Source organism: Gigantopelta aegis, chromosome 9 (assembly GCF_016097555.1).
Source record: "Gigantopelta aegis isolate Gae_Host chromosome 9, Gae_host_genome, whole genome shotgun sequence".
NCBI lineage: Eukaryota > Metazoa > Mollusca > Gastropoda > Neomphalida > Peltospiridae > Gigantopelta > Gigantopelta aegis.
The window spans coordinates 46,477,131-46,496,036 of NC_054707.1; the positions used below are offsets into that span (position 1 = coordinate 46,477,131).

The following is an 18,906-nucleotide window of genomic DNA, read 5'->3' on the forward strand; positions in this document are numbered from 1 at the left end:
GCGTATATAATTGACCAAATGTCCATCTTACAGTCAGAAAACTCGGGCTAGTGTCCCTTACAGTGATTTTAAATATCATATTAAACAAAATATCTTTTTCGACTTGGCAAGATGATTGGGACGGTGCGGTCACGAACAAGCTTCATTCTTTCAAGCTAGTCCTGGAAGTGACAGTCCTCCTACAAGCGATGCAGGAAGGATGAAGTAGTCTTGTGTTGTGCCCGTATCGGCCATACATATCTGACGCATTCATTTAGTTTAAAGAAGGACCCTCCTCCTCAGTGTGAACACTGTCAGTGTACACTGACAGTGCGCCACATGTTGGTGGAGTGTGATCCATCTGAAGCTGACGAGAAAATATTTATTTAGCAACAGAAATGTTTTGGAATCATCCAGAATTAATTTTATAGTTTTTAAAACATTCTGATTTCTATACAAAGTTTCAAAATATCCTTACTTTGATATTTGTATTCTACAAAATTTTAAAATATACTTACCTTGATATTCGTATTGTATTCGTATTGTATTTTATTAATATTTTCATATACTTACCATTTGTGACACCCAATAGCCGATGTGCATTTTTGTGGCTGGGGTGTCGTTAAACATTCATTCATTCATTCGTATTTTATTGTACATTTCTCACAGCTCATTACACAATGTTTTATTTTTAATGGAAACCAGCATTCTGCGAGTACTGCTAAAGCAATACATGTCCTCTCCTGGGCACAACAATTATTTTCACTTTCAAACAATACTTTCTACTTTATACATTAATACTCATCAGTTGTAATCCTTGTAAAAATACATAGTGATTCGTTTGCAATCTTATATAACTGTTTGCTAACAATGCAAATAATAATAAACGTTGTTGTCAAGATTCCGGCATTTTCGTTTAAAAATTCTAAATTCAGACAAAAATCAGTATCCCCCCCCCCCCCCCCCCCCGACATTAAAAAATGGAAGCCCATACGCCTATGTTTTTTTTGATATGCACCATCCCACAGACATGATATAACGTATAACGGCCTGAGATGTAGGCCTATCTATCAGTCGTGGTGAACTAGATGGAATGAGAGATAGCCCAATAGACCCCTCGACGGGATCGATTCCAGACCAACCAAGCATCAAGAGACATGGTAAAAGCCTTCTTAATTAAATAAAATATTTATTTATTTGTTTCATTTTTAAATAATAATTAATTAATGTTTTTGTTCATCTTTTTATTATTATTTGAAACAATTTTTTAAAAATATTATAATAGGATTTTAGAGGGTATAACATTTTGAAGTTCCTTTTTCCATTATAATAGATGTTAAAGGGACATTCCTGAGTTTGCTGCATTGTAAGATGTTTCTGACTAATAAAATATTTCTACGATTAAACTTACATATTAAATATATTTTCTTGTTTAGAATGTCAGTGTCTGTATAATAAATGTGTTTCCGGTCATCTTAATATTTGTAAGAATCCCAAACTGGATTTCGTACGTACGAAAAAATAGTTTTTCGGAAATAAAATGAAATTTAACCTAGTACAAATATTAGAACAGTCAGAAACACGTTTAATATACAGCCACTAATATTTTATACAAAAACATATATTTGATATGTAATTACAATCGTTAAAAGATCTCTGGTAGTCGATAACATCTTAAAAATTGCAGCAAACTCAGGAATATCCCTTTAATATATTATTATTAGAAGCAGTTACAGAGGATAATAAACGTGTTACCAGTTATTATCAAATTTATGTCCCGAGTGAAATAATTTTCACTTGTCACGAGCTTTAGCGAGTGAGTAGGTGCGGCTTAAATGTTTTTGGTTCGTTGAGATATGAGTGAAAAAAAGGTAAACACCTCTAGACCAATTAGATTGCCATAAAGTGTATAGATGCAAAGAACAATTAATGATTGTCATTTGACACTTTAATAAACAATTAAATCATCATGATAAACATCAAGAAGTCGATGAAAGATTTCAATTTTCTTTAGAAACTAACATTATATTATAAACAGTAAAGTTGGACAACATTACACATATGTATGATCACAACTGGCGTGTGTAATAATTATATTATAACTATAGTCCGTTTCAATTTATCTGTTTATATATTTTTTTTAAATTACATCTAAATCTTTTAGTGTCTTGGTAAAGGCAGTTTCTTGGTGTTTATTTTGTCTCTTGTTGATATGGAGTAATAGGTCAACAAATTGCTTGATCTGGATAACATTGTTTACTAATATTTGCTAACAAACAGCTATATATCCTCCAAATGAATCACTGCACAGTTTCACGCGGATTACAACCAATATTTGTGAGTAGAGTGATGAAAATACATGGTTTTAAACATTTTAGGCCAGCTCACTTTCCTTGAACTTCTCCATCATCTTTGCCGATTGCTAGATTTGATCCAGCTTAGCCCCCCCCCCCCCCCCCCCCCCCCCCGCATCTCATACACTTCTGGGAGGGAAGAGAGAGAGAGAGAGAGAGAGAGAGAGAGAGAGAGAGAGAGAGAGAGAGAGAGACAGAGACAGAGACAGAGACAGAGAGCAATAGAGAGAGAGAACAAATGTAAAAAAAACATGAGAGCAAGAAACCTATGTCTGCACACTAATAAAACCTAAGTTCGGACTGCATTAATTAACCTCTAGCCTCGTAGAAACACAGAACACAGATGAGAAACAATATATATATATATATATATTATATAAAATTACATTGACAATGTAAAGTTACTGCAAAGAGTGGAAGTCACAGAGAGGTCACGTGATCAAACTCTCTTCTGAAGACTCAGACATAAAGTCTTCTGTGGACTTAGCGTCTTTTGTAGACATCGGCATGTTGTCTTCGGAAACGTTTTCTGTTTCTGCTTCTACATCATCAGATTCTTTGTCCTGTTTTGTTTTCTTCTGCTCGTGTTTCGAAGTCTTCTCTATGACCTGGATCTCAAGGTCTTGTAGCCTCTTCTCGGCAGCAGATGACCCTTCCCTCACTAGGCCGATCTGTATCTTGGCACTCTGGAGTCTCTCTGCTGAACATGTGGCTGAATACTCTGATCCTGGAATATAAACGAGAAATCTCCTGATGCACACTGAGACAAGGACTGGGATGAGGAAGAGGTTTAGTTGTTTTAACAACACCTCAGCACTTTTCCATCTAGGGCTTTTTGGTGTTTGACATACACAGAGACACACACACAGAGAGAGAGAGACAGAGAGAGAGAGAGAGAGAGAGAGGGAGGGAGGGAGGGAGGGAGGGAGAGGGAGAGAGAGAGAGAGAGAGAGAGAGAGAGAGAGAGAGAGAGAGAGAGAGAGAGAGAGAGAGAGAGAGAGAGAGAGAGAGAGAGAGAGAGAGAGAGAGAGAGAGAGAGATGGGGAGAGAGGGAGAAAGTGAGAGAGAGTGGGAGAGGGAGCGAGAGAGAGGGAGAGAGAAAGTGAGAGAAAGAGAGCGAGGGAGAAACAGAGAGGGAGGGAGAGAGAAAGCGAGAGAGAGAGAGACAGAGACAAAGAGACATACACAGAGACAGAGAGACATAGAGAGAGACAGAGACAAAGAGACATACTCAGAGACAGAGAGAGACATAGACAGAGAGAGAGAGAGATAGTCGTCACAAGCAACATATGTTAAACACTTTTTCTTTTCTTTTTTTTTAATTCTCTGGTGGTGTTTTGAAACATTTCATGATTACATGTTCTGTGAAAACAGTACACACGTGCTGCAGTGTTAAAACGTTCCAGTATAAACACCTACCAGCTATAAAAGCGACTTCCCCTGCATCATGGACAAGCTTCTCAACACTAGACATTAACAAGAACAGCTCCTGTAAAACAAGAATTGCTCGGAATTAAATGTCTCGACATTAACAAGACCAGCTCAATTAAAGAATTCCACCAACCCTCTACATTACCTTTTCCATCTAGTAGCCAGATGGTGCCTACTTGAATATTTATATAGATAATATGAAATGTTTTCATCGCCAAAAGTACAAAAATGGTCGCATATGTGACCAAACAATGTAGAGGGCTGAATTCAACTGAATTAAATTCCTTGCCTACATCCATACATGCAACTATAAACCAAGTTTCATTAACCTAGGATTCATATTTTATGAAAAACTGATCTAAATGCGAAGCTTTAATGTTAAATTTTAACACAAAACGTTGATGCAATCACTGTTATCTCTGTTGGAAAAGTAATACCTTTGTTTCTTCGTAAAGACGAAACTAGAAATGATGAATGCATGGCAAAAGACACCCCCCACCTCAAAACCATAGACATTGTTTCAAAGTAAAATGAATATCTTTCTTGAGAAAAATATTCCTAGAAATATCCTTTAATTCCAGAAACCCATAGGCAGAATAGATGTCTGGTAGTAATGAATGAATACGTTGATATGACTTTGGACAGAAAATCCAGATTTTTACAGTCTTTAAAAATATAGGGTTATTGTGAGCTTTGTAATCAAAGGACAAGAGCAAAAAACATTTCCATATGATTATAAAAATCTGCATTTTCAGTAAAATTCTCACATTTTTCATCCTTCAATATTTAAGGAATAGCCTATACGGCACCATCATAATTTTCATTTAAAACAAGACACAATATTGTATGTGTACTACCATTCATTTGTCACCTAAAACTGATGAATAAACAGACAAGACACAACACTGATCAAGGAAGGAAATGTTTTATTTAACGACGCACTCAACACATTTTATTTATGGTTATATGGTGTCAGATTAATGGTTAAGGACCACACAGATATTGAGAGAAAAAACCCGCTGTCGCCACTTTATGGGCTACTCTTTTTCGATTAGCAGCAAGGGATCTTTTATATGCACCATCCCACAGATAGGATAGTACATACCACAGCCTTTGATATGCCAGTCGTGGTGTACTGGCTGGAATGAGAAACAGCCCAATGGGCCCACCGACAGGGATCGATCCCAGACCGACCGCACGTCCTGCCCCAATACTGATCAGCTTATACTATTCTACCATATGATAGTTTCCTAAAACTTACTTTTCTTTCTTCCAGAATACCCCCCTCCCCAAAACCCCCCAACAAAAGACATTAGTTCCCCCAACTCGCCTGTCTTTTAAATTTAGCTGTGTTAAGTTTTGCCCGTATTGCCAGAATCGCGTCCCATGTCCTCTGTTGATTTTCAGATGTCTCAATTCCAAGAATCATCAGTTGGTATTCCAGGAGTTCCGACAGCAAATCCACGGACTGAAAGACAAAACAAAACAATGTTTTTGTTTAAATTCATGATCATGATTATGTCCAAGCATGGTGTCATAGGCACTCACTGAGACATCTAGATTATAGAGTAGCTTTGTGCCACTGAAATTCCTTTAAGTGACCCAAACATCTCATAGCAACCACTGATGATGTTTTAGATATAAAAGCAAAAGAAGGTAAAAACAATTGAAACAATTTACTAAAAAAAAAAAAAAAAAAAAAAAAAATCAAGAAATAATAATAATAATACAAATAATACAAGTTTTTCTGAATATATAGTAGTAATTAACCATTGCATGTACTAATTAAGAAATTTGTTTGGCTCAAACTATATGAGAACAAGGTACTATTTTCGTGTATACATCCTCTTTACACTGGGTGCATACTCAATTGTTAACTGCACTGCAAACATGGCCCCATAACAAAAAAACCAACAGAAATCATTAGTTTATCTTCCTGGTCAGCCAAACAATGTAATGCAGGTTGGTGGGCTTTTCTTTTTCTTTTTTTTAGTAAATTGTCCTAAAAATGGAACTATTTTGACAGGGGTGAACATCAGTAGACCTTTTAATAAAATAAGGATGAGAAGTAAATAATGTAGCTGGGTTTCTTTATTTGAATTTTGTCAGTATTCCAATGATGTTATTTTCCACCTGACTAAACAATAACAATAAATCCATGTGGGGGAAAAAAAAAAAAAAAAAAATCCATGGAAAGGGAAGGGAACTGTATTAACGTGCCCACATCCTTACGGTTCAGGCACGCCCACCATAGACTCGGGTTCTGACTCCACCAGCCCACGATTCCATGGCAGGGAAAATAAAATAAAAATTTCCATGTGAATGACACTTTGCAGGAGTTGTAAGGTCAACTTTTCCCAATTCTGAAATCTAATAATAATTATTTTTTTAAATCAAAAAATCTGATGCAGTTCTGATTTGAAATGTGGGTTTTTGTTTACATGGGACTAACATTAGTATTGTACATACACATGTGGCTAAACATTAACAAAGTTATCTTTCTTATTTATGGCCCTGTAGCCATACAATTCAAATAAATACAAACCATCAAGTGATATGTCAACTTTGTAACTGGTATAACAAAGTGAACAAACTGAATCTATACATGTAGTCAGTAGCAAATCTAAATATATATACATGTCCGGGGAATCACTTCGGAACATGTCATTCCCCCCCCCCCCCCCCCCCCCCCCCCCCCCCCAATGTATTTTCTGGATCGGCCACTGGTAGTTGTATTTTTAGCCAATATCTTGTATGACCAGTTAATAGGTTAGCTGTCCTCCAATCCCACATTTTACAATTGCCAATAAATATTTATTTTAAATAAAGTGAAAGTCAGACACCCCATCATGAACATTACAAACGTATATGATGTTGTTCTGTTGTAAGTTTTATTAACCCAACTTCCATAAATCAGTTTCGTTGGTAAGTTACAGGCACCAAAGTCTTGCTGACAATGTCAAGTTACGTACTACGATACAAGACATTTACACAAGCCATTGTTAGTTACTGAGGGCCCCATATATTAAACTCATAAAACACATTTATGAAACAATTTAGTACATAAAGCTATTAAAAAATGTACTTAGGATGCCATTACATCCAGCAAACTGAGAACAGTCAGGTATAATATGAGAGAACAGGCAAAATTATTTTAAAATCTTGTGTAACAGGAAATCTCGTCTTAAGGTGGACAACAGTCACTTTTCGCACCATTGTTTTGGCTTTGTACACAATAAATATAACATATCTTATGGTAATTTCACTTGAAATCCATATTTCATAAAAGGTACAATTTTTTAATCACAATATTTTCTTCAAACACATTCAGGTGCATTAATAATATTCAAACAAAAAAACAATTTCAATTTCAATTTTGCACTGGAATTTTTCCAGCATTCTTAAAACTGAAACGTCATGTACCCAGTTTATGGTTATTGTAAGGAGATGCAAAGTGACATCATTTAAATTCAAAATTAGCTATATTATTACAATGCTTCACCACATTAAAATAAAAACTGGTCTACTAACCTTGAACCCTGTCAAAATTCTATAACAAGCAGACAACATTGTTTACTGGTTAGTATTTTTTTTTTTTTCATAATTCTGGACGAAATATTAACTTTAAGTTTTAAAAGACGAAAGAAATAAAAAGAACCTTTTGTCAAATATATCATATAAAAAAATTACCATTGAATATATTTTATTTAATGTGTACAAAGCCAAAACAAGGGTGCGAAAAGTGACTGTCATCAATGTTAGCTAGGCAACAGATTGTTTGATTTCTTTATGTAACCAATTAATTATCAACGTATAACCAAAACACACTTGTACTATGTTTCTGTACTACACTGACATTGCAAATGTACATGTTAACTAGAAAGTTTCTTTTGTTTAACGATACCACTAGAGCACATTGATTTGTTAATCATCGGCTACTACTGGATGTCAAGTGTGATAATTTTGATTTGTTGTCTTCAGACAAAACCTGCTACATTTGTCCATTAGCAGCAATGAATCTTATACAGACAGGACAGCACATACCATGGCCTTTGATATACAAGTCGTGGAGCACTGGTTGTGATGAAAAAAGAAGAAGTTTGTTTGGTTTGTTTAACAAGACCACTGGAGCACATCTATTTCTTTTTTTAAGTGGTCGAATACGGAGGGCTGCATTGCCATACATTTATTTTATAAAACTATATACTAGGTAAAACTCTGGCAGGTGGACAAGGAGATTTAACTAGTGAATAAATGTTATTTACTAGCCAGCTGCAAGTGAAATAAAACCTGCATTGAGCCCTACACCTACATGTATGTAATTACATATACATGCATTACAATGTACTGAATCATCAATCTTTAGAACCTATTTTTAACATTTCACCATCCATGTACAATAGACCATTAATTGTTACCACAACAAAATGACACAGCAAACATTTAATATTTTTTCTTACAAACCTGATATATTTTTAATAACACATAGTTGTTTACACATGTACAATGTATGTATGTTAACAATTTCAAGACCAGGTCACTAATGTGATACGTCCAATAAAAAACCAGCACGGTGGAAGTCAATTACACTGTGACATATAGTTAACCTAACAATCATGTGTCTATGATAAGTAAGGCAGCTGCAAGTGCAAAAAGGTTGTAAACATATTTTAGTTGATAAAGATGTTAAAATTGGCTTAAAACCTGGTTTTTGAGGATATGTAAAGAAAGAAAGAAATGTTTTATTTAATGACGCATTCAACACATTTTATTTACGGTTATATGGCATCAGACATATGGTTATGAACCACACAGATTTTGAGAGAAAACCCGCTGTTGCCACTTCATGCGCTACTCCTTCTGATTAGCAGCAAGGGATCTTTTATTTGCGCTTCCCACAGGCAGGATAGCACAAACCATGGCCTTTGTTGAACCAGTTATGAATCACTGGTCGGTACAAGTGGTTTACACCTATCCATTGAGCCTTGCGGAGCACTCACTCAGGGTTTAGAGTCGGTATTTGGATTAAAAATCCCATGCCTCGACTGGGATCCGAACCCAGTACCTACCAACCTGTTGACCGATGGCCTAACCACAACGCCATCGAGGCCGGTTTTGAGGATATGTAAGAAATAGAATAATACATTCGTGTCTGTTAAATACCATTTATCTCACAACTCATTTAAAAATGTACTCGCTTTCGCTCGTTAAGATACATTTTAAAACAACTCGTGAGGTAAATGGTATCTAACAGCTACTCAAGTATTATTCTCTATACAGGTCTACAAATATTTAGAGATAAATAATTGTCACAGCTAACATAAAATATTAATAATTATAAAAAAACTGGCTACATCATGTATGCAATACCTTTTCAGTACAACAATCTTTGCTTTTCTATTTTAATATCATAAACAATGATGAAACCAGGAAGAAGGAAATTTCATACCTGCACATATGCAAATGAATGACTCACATCTAATATTACTGGAACAGACAGGAAATGAAGATATCTTTAATCTATACCTGTGATGTTGTCATACTATTGTAGATTAATTTTTAATGTGAACAATGTAATCTGAAGGTTGTGTGCATTCAGGTCAGGGATTCGAACCCACAACTGGCTGTACTTGAAGCCACATATCTGCATCATCCAATAAACATTTAATTAAAGCCTTATAAACCTGATACCAGTAATACAGCACTGGCTGGAACACAGTTAAAGTTTGTTTTGTTTAACGACACCACTAGAGCACACTGATTTATCAATCATCAGCTATTGGATGTCAAACATTTGGTAATTTTGACATATAGAAAACCTTGTACATTTTCACATTAGTAGCAAGAGATCTTTGATATGCACCATCCCAATGATAGCACATACCACAGCCTTTGATATACCAGTAATGGTGTACTGGCTGGAATGAGAAATAGCACAATGAGCCCACTGACAGGGATCGATCCCAAAACCGACTACATGGGTGTTTTTAGTGACAACTGCCACATTTCTGAAAAACATGCTGGCATGCCATTACATGTACATGTATATTCAAACATTCCTTTCTTTCGTTATTAAAGGCAAAAATAATTATTTATTATTTAAAACAATTTGTAAAATAAAATATAATTTTTTTTCTATAAACATGTCATCTGTACAGTGTACAATCTTATCTTGTTGAGGAGAAATAAAATAAATGATGGGTATGGGTACACATAGACTGAAAACAAATGAAACAGAACTAAAACCTGCAGTGAGCTATCACAACTCGAGCCAAGTTAAAAAGATAGATAGATAGACAGATAGACAGATTGTATATTTTGCTAGTAATGGATGTGGACGAGGGTAAAATATGAAACTAGTGGACCCTTTTGTCTCAAATTCACTGGACACCCTGCTGGAAACAGAAGACACTATGGCCTCTGGTATTTCTCATAAGCTTAAAAATCAATACATACCAGACTGGTCATCAGATTGTAACACCCATTATCAGGGTTTGAAATGTATACACCTGCCATCAGTCCGTGAGAAGTGATTACCATAGCTTAAAATAGGTGTCACACACAATACGTTATTGTTTAGCAGCACGTGAACACATTATCTGGGATTGAAATGTATATATGTACAAATGTATTGTTCTCCAGTTCGTTACAGAAAAAATCCCCAAGAATATTATCATCACTTGAATCGAGTTTTTAAAAAGGTTAACCGTACTATGTGTATGGGGTTTTTTTTATACTCGTCAGAAAGGAAGTCAGGTATACATGTAATGAAGTATACTCATCCATAACTTAAATTTTAAAATAAAATTATTTTTAATTCCTTTTTTTTAACACTAAAGAAAAAAAGAAACTTACTTCCTTGTATATTGTTTCAGTTTCTATGATTGCCAAGGCTGTTTGCGTGATGAGTGTAGATACGCAGTCAATCGTCTGTGACGCCGCATTTCTTATCAAGTAGCCATGGGTCAGTTTGCTTGGATCAGGAGGCTGATTATAGAAGGAAAAGTTATTAAAAAAGTTTTTGTTTTTTTTTTGTTTTTTTTTAAAAGGTTGTTTTGTTTAATGACACCATTAGAGCACATTGATTTATTAATCATCGGCTATTGGATGTCAAACATTTGGTAATTCTGACATATAGTCTTAAAGAGAAAACCTGCCACATTTTTCCATTAGTAGCAAGAGATCTTTTATATGCACCATCCTACAGACAGGATAATACATACCACGGCCTTTGATATAGCATTCGTGGTGCACTGGCTGGAACGAGAAATAGCCCAATAGGCCCACTGACAGGAATCGATCCTAGACCGACAGCGCATCAGACGAACACTTTACCACTGAGCTAGGTCCCGCCCCTAGGAACTAAAAAATAAATCTGTATTTTACACTTGGATACCTCACATAAAAGGACGCAATTTATCTTTAATCTTTTTGCATTGCCTATCTATATTTACTTATAGATATGTTTATTTTGATTTTTCTGTCTATTTTAATATTATTTTTGAAAAATATTTTAATTCCTTTTTGGCTTTATTGTTTATTGTTTTTCATTTTGTTTTTTTTTTCAATTGAATTAAACATCACTTAATGTATATATATCACTCTCCCCCTTGTCTACTATCTTGGACATGACAAAGTCAAAGGTTCTGTCCATGCCAGGCATGCTTGAACAGTTCTCTGAACAGTGACATAGCCAGCCCCCCCCCCCCCTCCCCCAAATCAAACTTTTAAAAAAAATGTTATAAATTTTATAAAATCATACATTCATTCATACACACATACATAGTGTGGGTTGCTCCCCACCCACCCTCAATATAAAATCATACATACATACATAGTGTGGGCTGCTCCCCACCCACTCTCAATATAAAATCCTGGCTTTGCCAATGTCTCGGATGGAAAAAAAAAAAAAAAAAAAAATGTTTTATTTAGCGACACTCTCAACACATTTTATTTACGGTTATATGGCGTCAGACATATGGTTAAGGACCACACAGATTTTGAGAGGAAACCCACTGTCACTACTACATGGGCTACTCTTTCCAATTAGCAGCAAGGGATCTTTTATTTGCGCTTCCCACAGGCAGGATAGCACAAACCATGGCCTTTGTTAAACCGGTTATGGATCACTGGTCGGTGCAAGTGGTTTACACCTACCCATTGACCCTTGCGGATCACTCACTCAGGGTTTGGAGTCGGTATCTGGATTAAAAATCCCATGCCTCGACTGGGATCCGAACCCAGTACCTACCAGCCTGCAGACCGATGGCCTAACCACGATGCCACCGAGGCCAGTCTTGTCTCTGATGGAAGCATGCCAAACATTATCAATATCCACAAAACTAAAGGTTGAAAGAGAGTCTCAGACTATCTTGTGTTTGCAGCTATTGTAAGACATTTCTGACTTGATCCCCATTGGCGAACCTATTGGGCTATTTCTCGCTCCAGCCAGTGCACCATGACTGGTATATCAAAGGCCATGGTATGTGCTATCCTGTCTGTGAGATGGTGTATATAAAAATCCCTTGCTACTAATGAAAAAAATGTAGGGGTTTCCTCTCTAAGACTATATGTCAAAATTACCAAATGTTTGACATTCATGTGATCATTCATAAATCAATGTGCTCTAGTGGTGTCATTAAACAAACAAAACTTTAACGTTTAACATTTCTGACTAAACTAGCCTTTTAATAATAAAATGTACTAGTTTAGAATGTCAGTGTCTGTATATCCAGTGTGCATGCAGTCGTCCTAATGTTTATAGTACATAGCAATTTTCCACAGATGGACCTTCATTAATCAAGGGTGGGGAGAAAATAAACCTGCATGTATGTATATAGTCTGTCCCATTTCCTTATTAAAATGTTTTTTTTTGTAAATAATTTCAGTTTGGTTTGACAAAAAAAAAAAGTAGAAGGAAATGTTTTTATTTAACGACACACTCAACACATTTTATTTATGGTTATATGGCATCGGACATATTATTAAGGACCACACAGATATTGAGAGAGGAAACCTGCTTCATGGGCTACTTTTTTCGATTAGCAGCAAGAGATCTTTTATATGCATCATCCCACAGACAGGATAACACATACCACGGCCTTTGATATACCAGTCGTGGTGCACTGGCTGGAGCGAGAAATAGCCCAATGGGTCCACTGATGGGGTTCGATCCCAGACTGACCGTGCATGAAGCTAACACTTTTCCACTTTTCCTGCCCCCCCCTCCCCCCACCACCAAAAAAGAAAAGAAAAAACAAGTAGAAGTGTTTGGAAAATAACATAAAAAATACTATTTTTTGTGTGCAATTTAAAAAACGATCGGCTCAAAAACAAAAAACTTGTAGTAAATTCCATAGTATAGGAAAAGATATTCCCTGTGGAAAGGTTTATAAGTTTTTACAGTTTGTAATGGTGTAAACACTCCGCCACTTTAGTTTTGGGACTGTGTAAGTATTTAAAAAATCAAAAATACAAAGCACATCTAAATACACAGGGCTAAATTTACCAAACCTGTTTGTGTAACTACAAACATTTACAAACCTGTTTGTGTAACTACTAACATTGTCATTTACAAACCTGTTTGTGTAACTACAAACATTTACAAACCTGTTTCAAAAAGAACAGGCTTTGTTACTTCAGCCGTGTTTGTTGTTAGTAATAAGGGAGATAATTTATTACTGCTTTCCTAAAGCAGTCAAGAGTTGTCCCCCTTATAATATATACAGTACATACTAAAAGAATCCTTCATATGTATCCAATGGGCGACTTAGCTCAGAACAGGGGAGATAATAAAACAGGTGGCGCGTCACTCGTCAGGGTCCAACAAACTCGAACAATAGCTGTATTGTTTTTCATTGCTTTGTCATTCTTTGTTATACCACGATCATAATGGACCAAAACCTTATGGGCTCTGTACATGACGTTCCTATACAGCACGGTTCTGCACAGGACGGTCTATAGTATACGCTGCAGTGAACGGTTACCAGTCGTTACCAGTTGACGTTTGTCTACACGTGTACTGAGATATGGGGAGGTTGGGGGGGGGGGGGGGGGCAGTAAAATCAGTAATAATAAAGAAAATATATGTATATTGTGGATAATAGTATTAAAAAATATATATAGTGATGACGGCTCTGTACAAGACGTTCCTACACAGGGCGGTCTAGTATTTTATATACTAAGATATGGTGGAAAACACATTAACAGTAAAGGGAATAAATATATATTTTGTATCGTTCCTACACAGGGCGGTCTAGTATTTTATATACTTAGATATGGTGGAAAACACATTAACAGTAAAGGGAATAAATATATATTTTGTATATAAAGAAAATATATGTATATTTTGGATAATACTCGAAAAAAAAATATATATATATATATATATTAACGTGTGCGTGTGCGTATTAAAACAAAAATATATATAGTGATGATGGCTCTGTACAGACAGGACGTTCCTACACAGCACGGTTCTGCACAGGACGTTCTATAGTATACACTGCAGTGAATGCATGGGCGTACGACCCGGGGGGGGGGAGGAATCCCCCCCCCCCCCCAAATTCAGGCAAAACAGTGGGGAAAATTCGGGCAAATTTTATCTGGGTAAAATGTCGGGCAAATCAACCCCTCCAGCCCCCCTAAATCGCCCATGAGTGGATGGTTACCAGTTGTTACCAGCTGACGTTTGTCTACATGTGTACTGAGATATGAGGGTGGAAGTCAGTAATAATAAAGACAATATATGTATATTGTGGATAATAATCAATAAATTATATATGTGCATATGTATCGTCAACGTCCCTAACTGCGTTATGCTTCAAATTCCGTTCACTTTGTTTTCTCGTGCACGGTTCGCGCAATCAACATCCGATTTGTTGTCATCGGCATGTCGTTCATTTATGTGGTTTTTCTTCACAGTTCAGGAACATTTTTATAAACAATAAAGTTGAGAAAAGTAAGTATCTAAATACAAAACTTTACAAACCCCTAAAACCATTAATTTTACTAAGTGTTTTCGTTTATTCCTTACAATTACCGATATCTGATCCACATGACTCGTAGAAATTGACTTAAAATGGAGAAAGACGAATTAACTTTCGGTGCGTGTCACATGACCTCACACGTGCCAGATCAACAAGGCCAAAAAATTTAATTTTTATGATTTTTAGGACCCCTGTTGTTAGAATTTGTTTTCAATTATTATATTCGATCTGCAAAAGGTATGCTACATTTTTGTGCCTCTATTGTAGTGAATAGTATTCATAATACATTCATAACAGTTGTAAATAATTTTGAGTATATAAATTTTGTTAATTTAGAATCAATTCATTTAAAAAATTATATTTTACAAACTATGCGCAGGTATGGACGTAATGCCTATCAGTATTGACATCAAGTGTGAGCGATGTGTGTTGATAAAACGCGGACCGGACCAGAATGCTTGACAAATTGAATTTTTCCTTTAAAAAAAATTAAGTGTTCGGCAACTGTGCATAATTAAGAAACATATATTTTTTCATGTAGTTGTCTTAAAAATAGAAAATGATGAACTGCGCATGACGGCTCTATACAGGACGTTCCTACACAGGGCGGTCTAGTATTTTATATACTTAGATATCGTGGAAAAGACATTAACAGTAAAAGTAATAAATATATATTTTGTATAATAATCAATGCGTTCGTATTGACACTGTATAAAAACGTGTGCATGGGTACACTTTGCCGCATAAAAGCTCAACTTTGCCACCCCAATTTTTTTTTTATGTACTTTTCCCAATTAGATAGACATTAAGAAAAATGCAACAAAACACATTCTAATATTTAAAATATTACTTTACTGTTAAAACAAACTCAGTCACTCAGTTGGTCGCTTATAACCTGAAGACAGTCAGAGACAAACCAGGTTTCTGGGACCCTGTCGATCGTCGCGCCAGCTGGAATAGAGTTATCTCCACCTGTTTCAGCTAAGCCGCTCATTGGGACAGGGCTATTCCACCCGAGGGTACATAATTTGATATCATATTATGTACCCGAGGGTGGAATAGCCCTGTTCCACATGGATACATAATGGAGGATTATTTTTCTCCCATCCAGTAGTTTGTTTTTATGACATATAAAAAGCATTTCTTGCGTTATTTTGCCCTTTACGTGACATCACCCAATGTTAATATCAGCTCAGACAATAGAAGTCACATGGTCAAGCAAGACCAACTTATTCCGCATGGGCTGACATCATGGAATATGCCTGTCTTGCCTGTCTTGCCTGGCTAGGGATTTTATTTTTTTTGGAGAGTGATTTTCACTCGCCTTAGCATATTGACGTGTGCGATTTTCCACTCGCCTATAATTTTCAAAAACCAAGGACTGCATTAGCAGCAATGGGTCTTTTATATGAACTACTTTCCAACAAAGAAAAGAAAGAAATGTTTTATTTAACGACGCACTCAACACATTTTATTTATGGTGACCTAAATATGGCGTCAGACATATGGTTAAGGACCACACAGATATTGAGAGAGAAACCTGCTGTCGCTGCTTCATGGGCTACTCTTTTCGATTAGCAGCAAGGGTTCTTTTATATGCACCATCCCAAAGACAGGGTAATACATACCACAACCTTTGATATACCAGTCGTAGTGCACTGGCTGGAACGAGAAATAGCCCAATGGGCCAACCAATGGGGATCGATCCCAGTCCGACCGTGCATCAAGCGAGCACTTTACCACTGGGCTACATCCCACCCCTTCCCACAGAGAAGACAGCACTGGTTCAATCCCACATTAGGCCTTGGCATTTTGTGAAGACATTATGACACTAATACTATTAGTAATAGTGAATTACATTTGTTCTACAACACCCAGTGCTCCCTTATTTCTTTCAGTACAATTTGAGAGCTAAGAACCAGGACTGGTTGTGTTCACTGATCAAGTGCTCCATCATAAGACTATTATCCCACCTGGGGCAGGATGTAGCCCAGTGGTAAAACATTCTCTTGATGCATGGTTGGTCTGGAATCGATCCCATTGGGTTATTTCTCATTCCAGGCAGTGTATCACGACTGGTATATCAAAGGTCATGGTGTGTGCTATCCTGTCTGTGGGAAGGTGCATATAAAATATCCCTTGCTACTAATTATGGAAAAATGTAGCGGGTTTCCTCACTATGTGTCAAATTTACCAAATGTCTGACATCCAATAGCCGATGATTAATAAATCAATGTGCTCTAGTGGTGTTGGTAAAGCAAACAAACTTTAAAAATGTTTATTATCCTACTCCACCTGTGTGTATGCAGTATGTTCATTAGTGGGCAGCAGGTGACAATGTTCAGCACTTACAATTATACGTGAGTATCTTAATGCACTCGGTATTACTTTACTAGCCACTATAGTTAGTACTTACTGTTTTCAAACAACCTCCTAATATACATACATGTATGTATACACTGTAACATTTAAAAGTTGATATAAGTGAAATATTGAAAACAAATCATTATGGTGGTGTTTGTATGTTGAATCATGAATGCAGACTGATTAACACCAAAACATGAAGAAAAAACAACAAAATAAAACAACAAAACATGAGTAAGAGTATTCAGTACTGTGTCCAGAAAATTAACAACAGATGACACCGTTGGAGCATTTGATAACTTGAGCTAACTTTAGACTAAACGATTAATATTAATAATGTTGTTACTGATTGGATGAATTTGACCCCTACTGCTGTACTGGCTCAAAAGTCTGAACCACATTGATAAATTTCTACAATAAATTACTCTACCTTTAATTAGCTTATGTCATGTCATGTCATAGGGTTTTATGTGCACATTCAGAACAAGCTGTTGTAGCGCACGCCTGTCGTGGGCACAAGAGCCGGCACTGGCAGGTGCAAGGGAGCACCAGCAGCCCGATCAAATCGGTAGCAGGCGGGTGGTGGTGCTGCTATAGAATTTGAATGGAGCAGTTAAATGCCAAAGAGAAAAGGGTGCACAATTTTGATCGAGGGATTTTGGCGCAATTTTGAACGGTCGGTCGAAAGGTAAATGGCCGAGCTAATATAGGTTTTGATATTAGTGAATCGAGAGTAGCTCGTTAATTTTAGACCTCTACGATGCTGTGGTGTCTCCCTAGGTTGCCCATAGGGCCCTTACAAAGGGCCTGACCGTAATTAGCTGACCGTAATTAGCTGTATATTTACCCCTTATATTGTCCAGACAGACATTACAGTGACAAAGATTCCACATACTAGATAGTCACCTATATCAACATTCATTACATTGATAAGATTTCCAAGGACAAAAAGCATGGAATTTTTTGCAGGCTGCCATTTCATGCCATAGATAACTTTTAATGTTTGTTTATCCATATTTCCCGTCAAATAAGATGCAAGAAAACAATAATGTGTAAAAATGGTGATATGCAAAACTGTACGGTGAGTGTACCGTGTCCATATCAAGCTGATGAAAGGTTAGCCTACATTCAACATTGTGGTATTCCAATTTATCATTGCATTGCAGCACTAGTTCTCAGATTAAATATACCGTAGCAGCTTTGTAGTTCTTAATGGACAATGTCGTTAATGTCTATGCACATTCGTTTTCTTATAAATATCTATTTGATTTTATGTAGGTTTGCATGGCAAATATAATCTGTGTAGTGAGACCTTTACAATTTTACTGTAACTGTAGCTTAGCCAAAGCCCAAGTACCTGTAATTTCCCACCATCGCTTTCATTTGTGTTGGCAGCAAGAACTGTCAACAAAGTGCTATACGAAAATACTCTGGGTTTTACATTTACACATTTCCTGAAGAAAATTATGGAATTATGACACATTTTCGTTGAACGAAATCGTTCGAACAATTTAAATGCCATGGAGGCTGACATGTTTGCTTTGTTATTATATATTCCCAACATATATAGCTAAGCACCATTTTATGAATAATTGTTCCACAGACTAGGTTTAGATAGTTTTAGAATATATATTAATATCCAATTACATTAATTTTAGGATATTAGTGCATATTTAACGAAACAATACGAACACGGAGTCAGTTAAAATCTAACAAGATAAGGAAACAGGTATCAACTTTAAGCATTATTTATTTATGGTATCAGGTCGTTTCGTAACCATGCCGTTTCGTAC

General features: G+C 36.3%; 1 protein-coding gene across 2 annotated transcripts; it reads right to left on the reverse strand.

Annotated features, from left to right (window-relative positions):
* Positions 1-2,687: 2,687 nt before the first annotated feature.
* Positions 2,688-18,645, reverse strand: LOC121381272. Of its 2 annotated transcripts, XM_041510514.1 has the most exons (5): positions 18,471-18,645; positions 10,620-10,751; positions 5,095-5,232; positions 3,753-3,822; positions 2,688-3,060 (listed from the first exon to the last, which is right to left on the reverse strand). In XM_041510514.1, exons 1-5 carry the CDS (start codon positions 18,633-18,635, stop codon positions 2,765-2,767), a joined length of 801 nt encoding a protein of 266 aa, XP_041366448.1. In that variant the 5' UTR covers positions 18,636-18,645; the 3' UTR covers positions 2,688-2,764. The 2 variants fall into 2 exon arrangements, with proteins under 2 accessions (XP_041366448.1, XP_041366449.1); XM_041510515.1 differs by lacking the exons at positions 10,620-10,751; positions 18,471-18,645 and adding an exon at positions 10,221-10,357.
* Positions 18,646-18,906: the final 261 nt, after the last annotated feature.